The 20,781-nt window shown below is 47.9% G+C and overlaps 1 protein-coding gene across 1 annotated transcript in view; it reads right to left on the bottom strand.

Annotated features, from left to right (window-relative positions):
• Positions 1–20,781, bottom strand: part of CNTN2 (contactin 2) — a 209,161-nt gene that overhangs the window by 123,651 nt on the left and 64,729 nt on the right. Inside the window, exons 7-9 of the mRNA XM_086919714.1 lie at positions 14,228–14,403; positions 8,231–8,367; positions 5,219–5,348 (exon numbers count right to left, since the gene is read on the bottom strand). Coding sequence (XP_086775840.1) covers positions 5,219–5,348; positions 8,231–8,367; positions 14,228–14,403 — 443 coding nt within the window. The remainder of the gene's footprint in view (positions 1–5,218; positions 5,349–8,230; positions 8,368–14,227; positions 14,404–20,781) is intronic.

Raw genomic sequence — 20,781 nt, forward strand, 5'->3', positions numbered from 1 at the left:
CCTCCCTAAAGGAGCTCCCTTGTCTCTTCCAAACAAGCATCTATCCATTTCTCTCACCTTTCCATCCACCCCTTAATATCCACCATTTCACCTTTACATTCTGTCATCCATTCATTCTTTCATTCATCATTCAGTCTTTCACCATTCCATCCATCCATTGGCCATTCAATCTATCCATCCATTCCCTCATCCATCCAACCATTCTTTGACTTACCCATCTTTCAATAAAGTCTTTCCTCCATAAATTGATCCTTTTGTCCAACCATTCATCCATCCACCGTCAATCAATCATCTTAGATTTCCATTTAATTTGTCATCCATCCATACACCATCCGTCCAGCCATCTGGATTTCCATTTACTCTGTTTTTCTTTTATCCGCCCATCCTCTCAGATTTGCATTTACTTTGCAATTCTTTCATACAACCCATCCATCCATTCATCCACCAATCCCTTCGTATTCGTATTTACTCTGCTATCTTTTCAGCCACTCATTCATATATCTTTCCTCAGATTGCCATGTGCTCTAACATTCTTTCACCCATCCAGCCTCTCAGATGTCCATTTACTCTGCCATCCTTTTACCCACCTCATCCATTCATCCTTTCACCTACTCAACCATCCATCCTATCACCCACTCATCCATTTGATCATTTTTTTACTTTTCTTTGAACCCATCTTTCTTTCTTCCTTCCTGGTAGCACAAATTATGAACTGTCTAGCACATTGCAGTCAGATCAGAATTTTTTTTTATCAGAAAAGGGTTTATTCGATTGATTAAAAACAATCATAAAAGCAAACAATTAAAAATACATAAACAGTTCATACGTTAAAATTCATTACGGATATTACATAAAATCCAATTAAATAAATCAATATTAAACTTACAAAAGCCCTAATTTCATTAAAAAACCAATTAGATAGGTACACATTTCCTAAAACTCAGGACTTTTTTCAGGGAAACTGTAATCCTTAGAACACTATTCTCGTTGTCTAAGGATTGCAGTGCCAAAAAGGCAGGACGACATTGACAAAGCCCATACTGTTTTGATACAGGTATCAGAAGCAGACTCCTACAGAGGAATAGAATTTACAGAAAAAAGTAACATGGATCGTAGATTGAGTGGAAATATTATCACAGGGGCAGAGCTGGAGGTGTCGCGACCAGTCATTCATAATAGGAAAAGTGACTAGTCTCTGAAAGACCCCCAACCTGAATCGAGTTAATAGAAACCTATCGTAGGCACCAGAAACAAAGGTTAAATAGGGTTGGATGTTAAATGTTGTTAAGACCAACTGATTGTGCAGGACTGTGGGCTTTAAAATCTCAGATGACAATCTGAGGGTGTCCAACAGCGAAATACCCTCTTTTCTTAATTCCTTCCTTGTTATTGCCCTGATGGTGGTAGGATTAGTGAAATACTTTTCGTGGCCAAGATCTTTAAAAAAGTTGTGAACGTATCTTAGCCATGGTATCCTTATTACGCCTTCCAATTTTAAGATATCTGAAAGAATATCTCTATTCAGTTTGGCCTCCTCTTTCATCCAGAGCCTGTGCCATAACTCCCGTAGATTGCAGCAGAAACACACGTTGCCTTATATCTTTTAATAAGTTCCTCAGGGGGTCTTTTACCCAGTTTCCTGGCAAAGGCGGTTAGGGCAGAGATAGTGCGTAAGAGTACCAATGTGCCCAGGTGTCATTGTGGGCAAAAAGAATGCCCAAATAAGAACATTTCTTTGTTGCCCTAATCTTTTGTCCTGCAACAAACATGTCTCTATTTTTCTTGAAGCCCCTACCACAGCGCATAATAAAAGTTTTGGATGAGTTTAACCCTAGGTCTTTCATAAAAAGGGAGAAACTATGCAAAACGCGCTGAAGGCCCACTTGTGTGCGGGACATCAGCACAGCATCATCTGTGTACAAAATAGGGCGACCGGCTACTTGAGGGAACTCTTGGTTGTCTTTAAGCAGAGCTTCCCTAAGACGATTTATATACAAGTTAAAAAGGAACGGAGCCAGAACACAACCCTGCCTGACTCCGCTCCTGATTGAGAAAGCAGCCGAATGCTCACCCTTCAGGCCATAACGGACAAGTGGCTTGGCATCACTATAAAAACGCTTAAGAAAATAAATAATGCTTACATCAACCCCCAAAACTTCCAATTCCCATAATTTAGTGTGGAGCACACAGTCAAAAGCGGCTGTGTGATCCACGAATGCTAAGAATAGGTTCCCTTTGTTACAGCATCCAGCAGGGAAATTGGTCTGTAACACCCCGGGTCTTGCCTATCCCCCTTTTTGAAGATGGGCACAATAGTAGATTCCACCCAGGTGGGTAGGAAGTCAGTACTGTAGCTGGCATTAAGCACCTGCACCGGTAGGGGCCCCCAGGGAGGAATATTTTACTTTAATATGTCTACAGGGACCCCATCCAGACCAGGGGCCTTACCGCCCTGACTTGCATGAAGGGCCCGCTCCACTTCCTCTAAAGTAATGTTAGGGATAATTTAAGCCATGAGCCTCCTGGGCGCAACTATTCTTCATAACAGGAGGTTCGTTGCCACTGTACACCTGAGTCAGAAGAGGTCCAAAAAGTACTCCACCCCACTGCATCTGCTAAAGCCAGGAGTTAAAAAGGTTCCTGTCCGCGCCCTGACAATGGTACCCTCAGGGTTTATTCTGCATGAGCAGAGCGGGGGTGTTTGATGTAGGTCTAGGAGGGCAGAATTCATGCCACATTTTGAAGGCCCCCATTCAAAATTCATATACACGCAATAAATCTAACAAACGTTGGGGCATATTATCAAGGGCATTATCGACACTTTAGCGGGACTTTTTCCTGCGAAAGCGGCGATAATTTTATCGCCCTATTAGCAAGCTGTCGCTAACAACAGTTAGCGACAGCTTGTAGGCAAAAGTGACTGGTTTGGGGCCCGCTTTGCATGTCAGCGATATTTATCGCTAATGACATGCAAAGTGAGAGTACCCAAACTGTTAGCGACTGAAAGCAGTCGCTACCACCGCTATCGCCTATTATCAATGCAGGCAAAGCGATAAAAAAAATTGCGCTAAGTGCAAATAGCGCCAAAACCTAACACCTGCTCAGACCACTTCTTAACCTGTATATCCAATGGGAGGTGGCGATTGGCGATGATGCCTGAATATCACTGGATTTCCAGCGATATTCACGCATTGAGCCGCTATCGCTGGATATTTTATCGCATTTGAGATAAACGTTGCTAATAGCACGTTATCTCTGCAATAACATCCGGCGATAAAAAAATAATCGCTAAGCTCATTTTAGCGATAGTTATCGCTGTTTGTTGCTAATATGCCCCGTAATATCTTGAAGATATCTCCACGTTCCAGGCCCATGTTGGAGTACCATGATGTAGCGACTATGGTTGTGGTGGCAGGAGAAATGGGTCCATTTTGTTTATCTGGTGCTTTTTTGAAAATGTTCCATAAAAGGGAGCGTATTTCATGTTTAAAAGGGTATAAATAAAAAAACATTCCAGAGACAACGTGCCTCTTTCCTGACCCGATGCAGCACTGATATCTGCACTGTTTTATTTATTACTCTTCCTTAACAGTCTACAAGCGGAAGAATACACTCTGTTCTTGCCAGAGGTACAGACCATTTACCAAAAGTTACACACCTGATGGGCAGGAAGAAAATTATCTGACACAGTCAAAGCCTTCTCTGCACATTATTATATTAACAACACGCCTCAAGCACCAAAAGTCCCCCCACAGTGTGGAGGTAGTCTATATTTCGGCCACAGTGTTACTTCTCGACGTTCTGACATACAACCTGTCGCTTGTCTGGGTGGTGGACTCACCCAGATTCTAGGCCGTGCACACGCGACAGTCTGCCAGTCCCTTCTGGAGGCCTCCATTCCACGGGGTCTACTCATCCCTTCCAAAGGCTACCACTTCACAGAGTTCACGCCCATCGCGAGCCTATCATTTGGCAAAGTCCCCATCTTTCCCCAGAATGCGTTTTTTGGGGGGCCTGTTCCAAGTAAATCATGTATGCAGACTTCGCTCCGCGTCGTAGCTAAGAAATCTTGGGGTCGTTACGCCCCATTCCAACTATGCATGTTTGTAGTGATTTCTGACCAGATGTGCTCTACGGGCAGTGTGTGGAATATGTTGTTTACTGGAATACACACTCAACCACGCAAAACTTCAAGTCAATGAACCACCATGCCCCAAAGGACTCTGCCCCCCGGCTTGTAGCAGGCCTTGTGTGCACTGATTTCACCAACCCGGCTAGCAGCAGGCCCTGTGTGAACTGGTCTCAGTGTCCCGGGTACTGAGGTGTCCCTGTGTGCACTGATCTCTGTGCCCTGACTAGCAGCAGGACCTATGTGCACTGATTTCAACACTCCGGCTAGTAGCAGGCCCTGTGAGCCCTCATCTCAGTGTCCCGGGTACTGAGGTGTCCCTGTGTGCACTGATTTTAGCGCCCCCAGTAGCAGCAAGCCCTGTGTGCACTGGTGGTCTCAGCGCCCGGCTAGTAGCAGGCCCTGTGAGCCCTCATCTCAGTGTCCCGGGTACTGAGGTGTCCCTGTGTGCACTGATTTTAGCGCCCCCAGTAGCAGCAAGCCCTGTGTGCACTGGTGGTCTCAGCGCCCGGCTAGTAGCAGGCCCTGTGTGCACTGCTCTCTGCACCCTGGCTAGTAGCGAGCCCTGTGTTCACTAGTCTCAGTACCGGCTAGTAGCAGGCCCTGTGTGCACTGATCTCCGTGCCCCCGTAGGCCATGTGTGCACTGATCTCCGTGCCCCCGCAGGCCCTGTGTGCACTGATCTCCGTGCCCCCGCAGGCCCTGTGTGCCCCCGCAGGCCCTGTGTGCACTGATCTCCGTGCCCCCGCTAGCACCAGGCCCTGTGTCGCCTGCGGCGGGCCGGCTCTAGGCTCATGGTGGCCCTGGGCAGGGAGCGTAGGTAGGGGGCCCGGAAGAGGGGGTCCGGGCAGGGCGGAGCGCGCAGGCCAGTAAAGAGGGGAGGGGGTCAGGGAGTTTAGAAGTGGAACAGAGCCGGGGCCACCACACAAATATGTATCCATCCTCAGAGGATTAATATATTAAGGATATATATTGGCGTGGTGGCCCCTGGGGTTTGGTGGCCCTGTGCAGGTGCACAGCTTGCACATGCCTAGAGCCGGCCCTTGAGGCTGCGCCCATCGGTTTGGCTCAACGGTGAGGCTGGCTTACCTTGTACTGCTAGCTCTGCGCTGCTGTAAATAGTTCCGTGTTTGTTCTCTGCCACGCATTGGTACATCCCAGACTCCTCCAGGGTCAACTTGGAGAAGCGAAGCTCTCCGTTCTTTACGTCGATCCGTTCCTGTGAGGGGAGACAAGTGAAAGTTAAGAAGAAAACAGGAAAAGATGGAACATGCTGCGGTCCAGGAAGGAAAGACTAGAGGCTGGGAACCTTGAGGAAGAGACCCTCGCCAGTGGGGTGGGGGCAGTCGGGGCTTTGCAAGTGCCATGAGGTGTTACGCACTCAAATAATGTAAAACATACACGTTTACTTAGATCATATCCCAAATTGTTCTTCTGCCGAATGTAATTACCAATAATGACTCACTCCTAACGACTTACTCCCACAACCAAATCCAGTCCCAATGCACGGTTCCCAGGGCTCGAGTCCTAACATAATCACCCGCAGTGCAATGTTTAATACGTGCCAGGGCCCTCGCGGGAGCCCACTGCAGTTTGCACCACTCATTGCCCCTGCCAGCGCCGCCAATGACAGAAACAACACAAGTACAACCCATCGCACTGCTACACGTGTGCAGTTCAAACTACCCCAGGCTACCCAAAGCTATAATAGTGTGATTGTTTACATTTTAAATTGGATGGTAACTTATTTAACACTGTTGTTGTGCTTATCTAAAAAAAAATTACACACAGCGCATCCATTTGGTGGAGTGTCACTAATGCTGGTGCTATCAATTTAGTACTGAGCACCAGAAACCACTGGTTCAAATTAAGCACTGGCTTTAGTGTATCCAAGGGGCACTGCATCAATTCCAGGCCAGCCTCACTATGGAGTACTGCAGAGTACCAGGTAATTTCCAAACCCGGTAATGTGACACTGCAGCCTCCACAGCCAGGGAGGGGAGGGGGCAAACCCTTAAGGCCCCCTAGTCAGTCAAGGGCAATGAATATTTGTGAGATATCGGAGACTCAGGGGTCCCTTATCACGTTCTGCAATGGGTGTGGGGGTTCGTTTTGCGATACCACACTGTCTAAAGCCAGCCCAAGTCAACAAAGTGACACCACCTCTAAACCGAGCCAGACGCTGGAACACTGCAGAATTAAAGCCCAACCTTGAGACACTGGATTACTCCAGCCCCACCTACGACCCTCGTCACTTCCTGTCTGGCCTAAAGTCCCTGGATCAATTCCCAACCCAACCCAAGCAAGGACAACTGCAACATCCTAACCAAGGGACACTAAATTACTTACAAACCGAAAACTAACAAGGCACAGATATCCTCAGCTGGCTCGGAGAGCTGTGACCCAGGCCCACCTTTTGTGGCATTTACCCTTCTCACTATCTGTCATGCCCTAGCTCACTCTCTCACTTGCTGCCACACCCTAGGTCACTCTCTCTCCCGCCGTCACACTCTAACTCACTCTCTCACTCGCTGTCACGCCCTAGCTCGCTCTCATCCTCTGTCACGCCCTAGATTACTCTCTTACTTGCTGTCACGCTCTAGCTCACTCTCTCATCCTCTGTGATGCGCCAGCTCACTCTCTCACTTGCTGCCACACCCTAGGTCCCTCTCTCTCCCGCTGTCACACTCTAACTCATTCTCTCTCCCTCTGTCACACTCTAACTCACTCTCTCTCTCGCTGTCACACCATAGCTCATTCTCTCCCCCTCTGTCGCACTCTAACTCACTCTCTCACTCGCTCTCACCCCTAGCTCGCTCTCTCGAATGTAATATAAGACTTGGCAACTGCAACGAATCATAGTTTGCCCTCAAGGCAATGAAGCACAGAATTGTAAAATATTTTTTCCAAATGGCAAAGAAATGCTGCCTGGCAATGTACTGTTGACAGCCATTGTTATAGAATAGAGGTGAATCGTGAGAAAGCCTATAGTGTGCTGAGAAGCCCGAACCAGAGACACCAAGGATGTATTGATTTAAACCTAAACACAGCAGACCTTTCAGCCACCTTTGCAGGGATGGCCCCATCTCCAACCCGAGCAAGTGCCATTTGCGCTGACTTCTGAAAGGGCGCAAGTTGTTAAATGGACTGAAATGATACTTGCACAAGTTTTAACACTTAGCGGCACAGCTTATCGTTGTCCAGGCTGACCAATGAGCACAGTGGCATTTCTTAATTCGCCAACTCAACTAATAGATCATTCAACACCACCAACGAATACTGCATCATTTCCAAAACCTTCCTGGCCAACCAAGGGACACTAAATCACTCCTAAAACCACTCACCCAATGAAGTAACACTGAACCGCCTCCAAATCCAGCCAAGCTGAACCAATGGATGCCGGGCCGAATCACTTCTGAACCAATCAGTGGGCACTGCATCACTTCCATCATAAACACAAGCCAGAAGGCACTGTTTCACCTTTGAAATTATCCTATTCTAGCCAGGTGACACTTTGACACCCCCAGCCAAGAGACACTGCTTCAGTTCCTGACCTTCCTTGGTCCAACCAAGAAACACTAAATCACATCTAAATGTAGCCAAAATTCACTGCTTCGCTTTTGAAATCATCCCAATCCATTTACAAGTCACAGCACCGCCTCCAAACTCATCCAAGCTGAACTAAGTGACACTACCTTTCTTCTGAACCAACTAATGGGAACTCCATCACCTCTGAACCCAACTCAACGTCACTGCATCATCTCCAGACCCCGCCAAGATGAGCCAACCATGGAAACCTGGAAAAAGAGCCCTTAAATTACTTGTGGCCCCGCCCCTCACTCACAGCAGTGGCCCCGCCCCTCACTCATAGCTGAAAGACACAGTAGCATCTGCACCATTGTATTTGTTTCATGAACAAATTGAGGTATATCCATTTTTTAACATGAAGCCCCGGAAAGATCTGGCGTAGGATGAAGGTTGGGGTATGACTTGACAATGATATGACAACCTGTCTGAGGGCAATGCGTGAGCTAAGAACGTGTGTTAAAGGAGTAGAAACTGCAGCCAAGCATGAAGAGGAAATTATGAATGTTTTGATACCTGCGAGCTCAAAGGTTGCCCATTCCTCAGCCACCGAGTAGTAGGTCGCGGTTTGCCTGCAGCTGCGCAGCTCCAGTGCAAGTTGGAGCCGATATTGGCCTCTGTATCTGTAATAACCTTCAGCCACTCTGGAGAAGCTGGAAGAAGGAAGGAAAGACAGAGACTATGTCAGCCACAGCAGGTTAGAAAGACACAAGTCACAGAAGATGGGGCTAAGATGTGGTCAGACATGAAGGGGAGGCAATATTTAGGTCAGCTGTGAGGCATAGAGTGATGGAGACCAGCTATACGTGGGCAGAGATGGAGATCAGCTATGAAATGCCAGGTAAGAAAGTCAACCTACAGTAGGCATAGAGCTGGACACCAACAATGAAAGGACGAGATGGGCACCATTTTTGAAAGGTCACGTTGATTGAAAGATGAAAGGGAAGTAGGGCGCTGGAGAAACTCTTTACATATCCTGCCTGCTCCTGAAAACTGTCACTGACATTGGACCGTACCTTACAGCAGTTAGACACCCTAGGGACAGATCATTGCTCACAAAATTTAGCTTGGGTTCTATCTGTACAATGATCTGTTTTCCCCTGGGTCAGTATAATCCCCATGCACCTTTAACCTGTCCATGTGACGGTCGTTCGCCCCAAACCCTAATACACCTGGTTTTATTCTGTTAATTTTATGATTTTCTGCATAGGAGGTATTTATTACCACTTTTAAATCGAGGGATTTTAACTCAATTTTGACCTGCCTTCTTACATTTACAGTTATTACCTGATCATGTGGTGATGTTAGCGGTCACCAACTATCTAAAAGGAGCCTTATACTGGAATAAAATAATGTGTGCCTAGCTTATAATAAGGTGACTGATCGGTTGGCTTGCTGTTTTTTAAACTGTACTAAATAACTATAGACTGTGCAATTTGATCGGATTAATGTGGAATGTATATTTGAATGTTTTTAAGGTTTTTATGTGGTTTTTATGTTTCTATCTTTTATGATTATGATACATAATCAAATAAAGAATAATTTATATCACAGGAGGGTCATGTTATGGATCGTAGAGATTGAGGTCAGCCAAGAGGGGAAGAGAGATGGAAGTCAGCCCAGAAGTAGGAGAATAAAGATGGAAATCAGTCATGGTGAAGTTGAGTGAGGAAGGTGTGGCATGATGGGGAAGATATATGGTGGTCAGCTATAAGTTAGACACAAGGAGATCAGGCAGAAAAGCTAGCTAGATTAGGCAAACCGTGAGGGGGCCGAGATGGAGGTCAGCCGGGGGTAGAGAGTAGAGAAGAAAGATGGGGGTCAGCCATTGTGAGGCTGACATGAAGGGGGAGAGATATGGGGGTCAGCCATGAGTTGGCAGAGACAGAGTCAGCCAGGAGAGCTAGAGAGATGAAGCTAGTCATGAGGGGGCAAAGATGGAGGTCAGCCAAGAGTGGGACAAGAGGGAGATCAGCTATTGTGAGATTACTAAATGTAGGCCTAGCATGAAGGGAATGAGATATGGAGGTCAGCCACGAAGGAGCAAAGATGGATGTCAGGTAGCAGAGGTAGAGAGACGAAGGTCAGCTATGAGGGGGCAGAGATGGAGGTCAGTCAGGAGGAGAGAGAAAACAGATGGAGGTCAGCCATGTGGGGGGGAAAGAGATATGGAGTTCAGCCATGAGTTATAAGATATGGCTGTCTGGCAGAAGAGCTAGGGAGATAAAGCCAGCCACAAGGGGGCAGAGATGAAGGTCAGCTAGGAGGGATTTGTAGCGTCCAACCCCGGCCGGCGTACTGGTAAATTATCATGCCACACATGGAGCTTGATATTACACGTTTTTATTCCACAGTGTGTAACTGTGAACTGAACATTCTATATTTCACACTAAGGTCCCAATTACTATTTTGGATGGAAGGGCTCCGAACGATGTATGGAGCCCTTCCGCCCCAATCGGAACGTGCCGGCCAGATTCTTTTCCGACTGAGCCATTCCGATGGGCTTCGTCGGAAAGGAACCCGACTCTGATTTCTGGATGGCCTACGACGTGCTCGGAGAGCCCGTCCGCCATCCAGAAATCCTTCAGTACTCCCCCAGTCGCCTCTTTACGACGAGGGAGTACGATGGCAGTTTTTCACTGCCTTTTCGTGCTAGTGTTTCTGGCATGAAAAGGCAGTCGGAAACTGTCTTTGGGGGCTCCCATGGGTGCAAGGCCACCGAATGGCGGCCTGGGGGCACCTCTGGTGCCCCTATGTTGATCCCTGCACCCGGTGGCAGGCACCTTGGGGTGCTGGCTACAGGGTGCAGGGATGAACTGCACCTCTCCATTTCACAATGCGGGCATGCATTTCGCTCTGAATGCATGCTCCCATTGTGATACATACAAGTGTGACCGAACCGGGTTTGGTAACATCGTACTTGCAGGGCTGTAACCGATGACATTTGGTTGTTTGGTCATGGTTACTGACCGATGTCGGACATCGGAATCGTGCCTTAAGTGCTGATTCATTTTGAACTGTGCTGGCCTCCATGTTAGCTGTCTATCTGTTATCTCTCTTCTCCACTCTCGCAGCCATGAGTACTCGCTCCAAACTGAGGAGTTTCTTTATAAGAGGCCTGCGCCACCGGAGCTTCATTTTTTTTGACGATCCGAAGGTGCAGGCCTCTCAATCATATCTATAATGTGATGCAAAGCCACCCTGCATGGCTTTTTATGGCCTCTTAGATATGGAGTAAGGCAAGGCAAGGCAGCATGAAGCTCTGCCTTGCCTTACTTTGCGTCAAGAAGGCGTTCCATGGACGTTGTAATGGGTGCTTCCATGCAACATCCATGGATTTTGACACTCCTCCAGATTTACACACTCACGCAAACTTGGGGCAGTGCCAGAACCTTACGCCTCCCCAAAACAGGTGTAACAAGGAGAAATGTTTTCTTTTCTCCTAGCTTTTTACTCTTTCCATATGTGCCGCATTCTGCAGCACGCATAGAATGAGGAAAACACCTCCATGAATTGTTTTTGTGCAGGAAGGTACCCCTTCCTGAACAAAAAACAATTCTGCCAACAATGCAGACACCTTTGCAACATGGTGCAAGGATTCCTGCATTGGCACTAGGCACTAAATTGTGCACTGGCTGAAAGGTCAGGAATGCTTCGTATCTCGTAAATATGGTGCATTCCTGCCCTTCAAATCGGTGTAGGGCAGCACAGCAATAGACTTGCGCTACTGCCCTATGCCAAATTTTTGTAAATATGACCCTGACTGTCTCTTTCAGCATTCTTCGTCTGAAGGAATCGAGAGGCAACCATCTATCACTCTGAAACGCCTCTTCATTGTTTAAATCATTGAACTTACAATGCTTTATAAGAAAATCGAGTCTTTCTACAAACTCATGCATCATTTCACCAGCTTTCTGCTTTTCTTGACTGAAAATGTACCTTTCGTTGTTGACATTCGACATTGGATTGAACTTGGTGTTTAATGCTTCTTTAATTTGACAGTACGTCACTTCATCATTTCATAGTATTTTCTTTATCACTTCTTTTACACCGTCACCTGCCATAGTCTTTAAATATTTAATGACCGTCTTGTCATTTGCTTCTTACAGCGCATCAATGAAATAATCGAAGGTTTTGACCCAGGCAGTCCATCTGTTGCTAATATTTTTTTTTTATGGGTATCAAAGGGAGAAGGTGGTTTCAGGAAGGCAGCAGCACCATACTTTGTACGACTTTCAGTAGCCATTGGAAGATGTGACTATTCCGGCTGCTGCTCACAGCTTTTCAGTCGGTCCACCGTGACTCACCAGACTTGTAAGCAGAACCCCATGCTTTCCTAGGGTTGTGGTGCCTGGTGCTGAGGTTGCCTTACTCTTCTTACTAAGGTTCTCGTAAGCTAATTCGTATTCTCTACTTATGCTTGGTTGTCGCAGTTTCTAATGTTTCTCTGCATGCAACTGCTTCAACTCTCAGGGTTCTCTTGCACCTGGGCATCACTGCCTTTAGCGTTCCTTGATGTTTCAAATGTCTCTGCTTTCAGAGCTTTCTTGCACTCGGCTAGCATAGCCTCTAGCACCTCTCTGTACCTGATTGTTGCTGCCTTTAGCGTTATCGTACTGTATGAATTATGATTTGTTGTTGCCTTGTGGCACAGCACTGTTTGTCTCAACTTCATCATCAAATTTCTAGTCAATGACAAACACACTTTCTGTTAGGACTTTACTTTCTTCACAGTCATTGCACTGGCTGGAGTGGCTCTTTTACTCCACATACAACAACCATAGATTTTCTACTTCTACTGAGGTACAATGGCACGCACAAGCAGTTTGCTGGACCACAGTAAACTCTCCAGGAAAGCACTCTCAGTTCTTCGGGTTGTGGGGTTTACGTAATCCCCTATGTCATCACCAGTTTTAGCATCCTACCCCAGCCTGGGTACTGGTAAATGATCACGCCACACACAGAGCTTGGTATTACATGTCTTTATTCATCGGTGTGTAACTGCGAACTGAACATTCCATATCATGAATTCTATGACCCACAACCACACCCTTATGTCACTGTTCTACTGTGTCCATCAGGAACCAAAAGGGTCCTGTCATCTCTAACTCACAAGACACTACAGGATACAATTGAAGGTCAGCCATGTTGGGGCTGAGAGATGAAGGTCTGGAATGAAGGAGAAGATATATAGATGTCACCCAGGAGGGAGCAAAGACGGCGGTCAAGCAGGTGAGCTACAGAGATGAGGTTAGTTAGAGGGAGCAAAGATGGAGGCCAGGCAGGATTGAGTAAAGAGATAGATATCAGCCAGGTAGTACAGAGGTGTGGAGATTAGTCATCAAAGGCCATAAAAGTCACCTGACCTCCCATTTATGAAGTAACCCTATCATGGCTGGGAGGACATACATTTAAGTTACCCTCTTTTACAGATACATTGAAATCATCTTAGAGGATTTATGTGCTGCAGGGCAATATCTGTATGAGAACGGTGTGGATCAGGATTCATGTAGCTTTGTGGCTTCCAAGCCGACACTGAGGGTGGCACACCACAGTTGCACATTTCCACAGATCTTCCTCATTACACCAGGCCATTCTTCTTCTGGTTGCCCGGATGCCGAGGTTTGCAGTTCACGCCTATTTATTTTGACATGCCTTTCCGCTAAACATGGGAAACAGGCTTGGCACCTAGCTGCAGTGTGCTCAGAGCAGCATCCTCACAGCAACACCCCCATTGCAGTGTTTGCTTCTCAGAGCACTTGTGACAGTGTACTACAAGGGAGTGTGCCCGGCAGTAGCTTACAGGCCCCAGAAGGAAGCTACCCTAAGCAGCATCTCTCTGGCACAGTTCCTTTGAGAGGATGCCTGCCCGAGACAGGGCCTCATTACCAGGGACCCATTGGGAGCAGTCCTAGGGCAGTGTCGTCAAGTCATTAGTGATAAGGCTGCGCCCCTGAAGTAAGGACCCAAGAGTGGGGTCTTTGTGGCGGTACCTAGAGTAGTATCCAGTAGCTCCATGTCTATGGCAGAATGACTGTGATAGCACCCCTTGGTTGCACCCTTTGTAGCCCTTCATGGTGGCGTCCAATGCCAGTGTCTCTTTGGTGGTTTCCATTTTCCCTATTTCTGCAACACTGTGGCCACTGTGGCCACTGTGGTCCTGGGGCTTTGAACACTTTTGTAGCACCTACTGGCATAGTCTGTGCATACCTATCAATAGTACAGCAGGTGCAGTGGCAATCGGGCCCTCGGTTCTTAGTGACCCACTGCAACCCACTCACAGTATTTTAACATAGGAGGCCCATTATCCTTGCTCGCATTAGAGCACAAGGGAACATTGCTACATCACCAATTATCAATGCCGTACCCCTCCATGGCAGTATTCTGTGACAGTGAACTCACCTCACTGGTAGACCCTCTCGCGGCGTGTGCACCCACTCCCACCCCCGCCTTAAGAATCTCCCTCTTACAGCTTCTCTGTAGACACACACTCTGAGGGAGTGCTCTTCTCACCCTGAACGATGACACGTCCTTGGAAGGTATCACGCCCCTTGGCATTCGTGGCTTCACACTCGTATGTCCCCTCGTCCTCAAAGCTCACATTGTCGATCTGCAGGGTTGGTTCATTGGACGTCCATTTTGACGACAGTGTACCATCAACTTTACGCCATTTAATTTGAGGGACAGGGCTGGAAAGAAAGATTTTAGAAAACAGTGAGAAAAAGAGAATGTGCCTAGGAACTGAAGCAGCATAGCTACCTAGACACGGGGGCATCACAACCCCCCTGTTAAGCTGCATGAGCGGAGGGTGGAGCACTAGGATGGTGTGTGCTACATAAACCCTTTAAATTGTTGTTTATGGCTCCCTTCTCTATTATTGGAAACATTGGCATAACAAGCATTTACAATGCAATGGTTTCGCCTTTCGAAAAGTTAGAGTTATTGGCATTGTAAATGACAAAATTTGTATGTATGTGTTGGTTTTGAAAACAGATAAATAAATGGCATTGTCATTTACATTGCCATTAGCTTAATCTCTGCAGTCACTCTGCACTCTCTAGCACTCCCTAGCACTCCCTACTCACTCTGCACTCTCTAGCACTCCCTAGCACTCCCTACTCACTCTGCACTCTCTAGCACTCCCTAGCACTCCCTACTCTCTCTGCACTCTCTAGCACTCCCTACTCACTCTGCACTCTCTAGCACTCCCTAGCACTCCCTACTCACTCTGCACTCTGCACTCCCTATGCACTCTGCACTCTGCACTCCCTATGCACTCTGCACTCCCTATGCACTTTGCACTCCCTATGCACTCTGCACTCCCTATGCACTCTGCACTCTGAACTCCCTATGCACTCTGCACTCCCTATGCACTCTGCACTCGGTATGCACTCTGCACTCTGCACTCCCTATGCACTCTGCATTCCCTATGCACTCTGCACTCCCTATGCACTCCCTATGCACTCTGCACTCCCTATGCACTCTGCACTCTGCACTCCCTATGCACTCTGCACTCTGCACCCCCTATGCACTCTGCACTCCCTATGCACTCTGCACTGCGCTCCCTATGCACTCTGCACTCTGCGCTCCCCATGCACTCTGAACTCCCTATGCACTCTGCACTCTGCACTCCCTATGAACTCTGCACTCCCTATGCACTCTGCACTCTGCACTCCCTATGCACTCCCTATGCACTCTGCACTCCCTATGCACTCTGCACTCCCTATGCACTCTGCACTCCCTATGCACTCTGCACTCTGCACTCCCTATGAACTCTGCACTCCCTATGCACTCTGCACTCTGCACTCCCTATGCACTCTGCACTCCCTATGCACTCTGCACTCCCTATGCACTCTGCACGCACTATGCACTCTGCACTCCCTATGCACTCTGCACTCCCTATGCACTCTGCACTCTGCACGCACTATGCACTCTGCACTCCCTATGCACTCTGCACTCCCTATGCACTCTGCACTCTGCACTCCCTATGCACTCTGCACTCCCTATGCACTCTGTACTCCCTATGCACTCTGCACCCCCTATGCACTCTGCACTCCCTATGCACTCTGCACTCCCTATGCACTCTGCACTCCCTATGCACTCTGCACTCTGCACTCCCTATGCACTCTGCACTCTGCACTCCCTATGCACTCTGCACTCCCTATGCACTCTGCACTCTGCACTCCCTATGCACTCTGCACTCCCTATGCACTCTGCACTCCCTATGCACTCTGCACTCCCTATGCACTCTGCTCTCTGCACTCTGCACTCCCTATGCACTCTGCACTCCCTATGCACTCTGCACTCCCTATGCACTGTGCACTCCCTATGCACTCTGCACTCCCTATGCACTCCCTATGCACTCTGCACTCCCTATGCACTCTGCACTCCCTTTGCACTCTGCACTCCCTATGCACTCTGCACTCCCTATGCTCTCTGCACTCCCTATGTACTCTGCACTCTGCACTCCCTATGCACTCTGCACTCCCTATGCACTCTGCACTCCCTATGCACTCTGCACTCCCTATGCACTCTGCACTCCCTATGCACTCTGCACTCTACACTCCCCATGCACTCTGCACTCCCTATGCACTCTGCACTCTGCACTCCCTATGCACTCTGCACTCCCTATGCACTCTGCACTCCCTATGCACTCTGCACTCTGCACTCCCTATGCACTCTGCACTCCCTATGCACTCTGCACTCCCTATGCACTCTGCACTCCCTATGCACTCCCTATGCACTGTGCACTCCCTATGCACTCTGCACTCTGCACTCCCTATGCACTCTGCACTCCCTTTGCACTCTGCACTCCCTATGCACTCTGCACTCCCTATGCTCTCTGCACTCCCTATGTACTCTGCACTCTGCACTCCCTATGCACTCTGCACTCCCTATGCACTCTGCACTCTGCACTCCCTATGCACTCTGCACTCCCTATGCACTCTGCACTCCCTATGCACTCTGCACTCTGCACTCCCTATGCACTCTGCACTCTGCACTCCCTATGCACTCTGCACTCCCTATGCACTCTGCACTCCCTATGCACTCTGCACTCCCTATGCACTCTGCACTCTGCGCTCCCTATGCACTCTGCACTTTGCATTCCCTATGTACTCTGCACTCTGCACTCCCTATGCACTCTGCACTCCCTATGCACTCTGCACTCTACACTCCCCATGCACTCTGCACTCCCTATGCACTCTGCACTCTGCACTCCCTATGCACTCTGCACTCCCTATGCACTCTGCACTCCCTATGCACTCTGCACTCTGCACTCCCTATGCACTCTGCACTCCCTATGCACTCTGCACTCCCTATGCACTCTGCACTTCCTATGCACTCCCTATGCACTGTGCACTCCCTATGCACTCTGCACTCTGCACTCCCTATGCACTCTGCACTCCCTTTGCACTCTGCACTCCCTATGCACTCTGCACTCCCTATGCACTCTGCACTCCCTATGCTCTCTGCACTCCCTATGTACTCTGCACTCTGCACTCCCTATGCACTCTGCACTCTGCACTCCCTATGCACTCTGCACTCCCTATGCACTCTGCACTCCCTATGCACTCTGCACTCTGCACTCCCTATGCACTCTGCACTCTGCACTCCCTATGCACTCTGCACTCCCTATGCACTCTGCACTCCCTATGCACTCTGCACTCCCTATGCACTCTGCACTCTGCGCTCCCTATGCACTCTGCACTTTGCATTCCCTATGTACTCTGCACTCTGCACTCCCTATGCACTCTGCACTCCCTATGCACTCTGCACTCCCTATGCAATCTGCATTCCCTATGCACTCTGCACTCCCTATGCACTCTGCACTCCTTATGCACTCTGCACTCCCTATGCACTCTGCACTCCCTATGCACTTTGCACTCCCTATGCACTCTGCACTCCCTATGCACTTTGCACTCTGCACTCCCTAAGCACTCTGCACTCCCTATGCACTCTGCACTCCTTATGCACTCTGCACTCTGCATTCTGCACTCCCTATGCACTCTGCACTCCCTCTGCACTCTGCACTCCCTATGTACTCTGCACTCTGCACACCCTATGCACTCTGCACTCCCTATGCACTCTGCACTTCCTATGCACTCTGCACTCCGCACTCCCTATGCACTCTGCACTCTGCACTCCCTATGCACTCTGCACTCAGCACTCCGCACTCTGCACTCTCTACTCTGCACTCTCTACTCTGCATTCTCTACTCTGCACTCTCTACTCTGCACTCACTAGTCTGCACACTCTCTACTCTGCACTCTCTACTCTGCACACTCACTACTCTGCACACTCACTACTCTGCACTCTGCACTCACTACTCTGCACTCTACACACTCACTCTGCACTCTGCACAAAGATCCGTTACAATTAAAATAAAATAAAACGATGTGTAAAAATTATATGAAGTAATCTTCGTCAAGTTTTTCTAGAACCCGATTCTCTCCCTTCCTTCCCCCTTCTAGCTACCCACCTCACCTTCTGCCCACACTTTTTCAGATAATGCTGTGAATGGGTGATTATTTTGCCGTTTTGATTGCTATTTTCCTAGCAGGGTGAGCTGTACAGGCACATAATTACCATAAATTATAACAGCATACCATCCCCTTCAGATACCTCCACTCGCCTCAAAAACGTGGCGTGTAAGAAAGTGGCCCCATTAAGGTCAATGGAGAATGAACAGTCTTTTGGAGGGTGCTGTAGGTTTGAAAAGCGGGGGGCACCAATAAAGTCTATGTCGGCATATATTTTGTCAGGCGGGTGATGAGAAGCCGAAAGTTGGTTCTGCCTGTCAGATGCGAGTGAGTTGACAGGTATATCTCCCTCACTGACATCTGGCTGACTTTCACCAAGCCTAGGAGACTTTAAAACACAAAACATTCTGTGGAGTTCCCTTTCACTTGTAGGTGGGAACCAGTGAGTGGAGACAGCTCAGCCTGCTAAGCAGACACTGCCCGAGGGCCTCTATTTTTAAAGGATGAGGCAATTCGAGCCACCATTGTCTGAACCAGGATGACATCACGCGGCCATTGAAGCGCCCGCTCCTGAAAAGGAAGGAACAAGACAAACAGCTGTTTCAGAAACTGGGAAGAGAGAGCGCGCGGCGGCCTGTGGGCACTTTCCCTCACAGGGGGGACGCCGCCATCAAAGGGATCTCGCGAGGCCCGCCTTCGTCACAGACAATAATGGCGGCCATTTAAATCCCAGTGAGATGGGAGACGAAACCCACGAGGCGCGAAGGAGGCCGTCAAAGGAAAACAAAGGGGAACCCCGCACCACGGTTAAATGGGCCCCAGGGGACGAGGTGGGGAGACCTACAGGAGAATCTCCTATTCCACCCCTGGGGATTCTTAGATATATGGAAAGACTTTGAAAGGCACTCACCTGGACTTCCCACGGCGGCGGTCGGCCGCGGAATGACGAAAAGAAACGTGCACGACCAAAAAAATAAACCCCGCCCACCGCCGCACTGACGTCCTAAAAGGGTCCGGATGCAAAAAATTCTCAGAAACGCCCACGAGTCGCCTCGCAAAATGACTGACGCCTCTGTTTTCCAATGGCTAGCCTCCATTTATGGAGCTAGCCAATGGGAAACAGAGGCTGGACGAACAGTCATACTGCAAAACAAAAGATTTCGCCTGCGCGAAACGCTGCTTGCGCAGCTTTCGACAGGCGAAACCTAAAAACAGAAGAAAGTTGATGCCTTTGCAAGTCAACAGATGTGAAGAGCTGTGGTTCACAGTAGCACATTAATCAAGAGCGCACAGAAAGAAGATAAAGAGGGAGGAATGGAGATAAACATGCATTATTGATGGATGTGGAGAAGGAATGATGATTGGAATCAAAGATGGAGGGAAAAGGTTAAAAAGAATGATGAACGGTGAAAAAGAAGGAGGGATGATGGATGACAGATTAAAGGAAGAAAAAGAAAAAAGAAGACAGAAAGATGACCTACAGTAAATTATGAAGGGAAGAAAGATGAAAAAGAAAGGATGAGAAAAAGAAGGAAAGAAACACCGACGAATTATGCAGAGAAATAAAGAAAGGAAAGATGGGTGGGGAAAAGAGGAGAGAACATTGAATCAAATGAGGAAAAAGATGACGAGAAAGAAGGGATGATGAAAACAATGAAGGACTTAAATAAGAAACGAAGAAAAGAGAAAGATATGGTGTAAATTAAAAAATACATGGAAATGTGGACGGAAAGTTGATATGAAAGATGAGAAGATAGAAACAATTGGGAATAAATACAAAGAAAACAAGCATTGGCATAGCCAATAGGTCTCGCCTTTGGGACCTTATAAGTGTTTAGCCATGCATAAGTTGATGTTGTTGCACCAAAGATATTATGCTGGATAACTAAACACTTATAAGGTCCCAAAGGCGAGACCTATTGGCTATGCCTAAACCCTCTACTATAGCAGCTAGAGGTGTGGTGGGTGTTGCACTGAGACAATTGGCTGATAAGGCACTAAAATGTTGGCTCTTTTGTGGGCTTCGTCTGCCTTCTGGTTTGCAGAACAGAAAGAGCTGAGGTGTGTAGGCCTACGGCTGATAACTGACCCACTTGCTTGAAGGAGACAGAGGATTGAATTAATAAAATGTGGAAAAACAGAAAAGTAGAGGCAACAAACAGATAGAGGTACAGAAAAAGATAAGAAAGTAAAAATCAAAGAGGGAAGAAAATAAAACGATTTCTAAATATAAATGGTGATATGATGAAGGGAAAAAGGAATGAACGAGGAAGGATACAAGTATGAATGGAAGGATAAAAGAAAGAAATGTGAAGGGAAGAGTGGAAGGAAGTGTGAAACAAAAGAAGGGTGCAAAGAAGGAAGTGTGGAAGGAAGAAATAAAATAGGGACAGAAGGAAAGGGGGTTGGAGGAAAAGACGAAAACAAAGAATGGTGAAAGAAGGTTTGGAAAGATGGAAGGACGAGTGAAAGGATGGATGAATGAAAAGAGGACTGGAAGACTGCTGGAAGTGTGCATGGAATGGAGTTGGGTGGCTGGATGAGTTGAGAATGGAAGGAAGAAAGGATGGGCTGGAAGGATGCTGG

This window comes from Lissotriton vulgaris, chromosome 5 (assembly GCF_964263255.1).
Source record: "Lissotriton vulgaris chromosome 5, aLisVul1.2, whole genome shotgun sequence".
Classification (NCBI taxonomy): Eukaryota; Metazoa; Chordata; class Amphibia; order Caudata; family Salamandridae; genus Lissotriton; species Lissotriton vulgaris.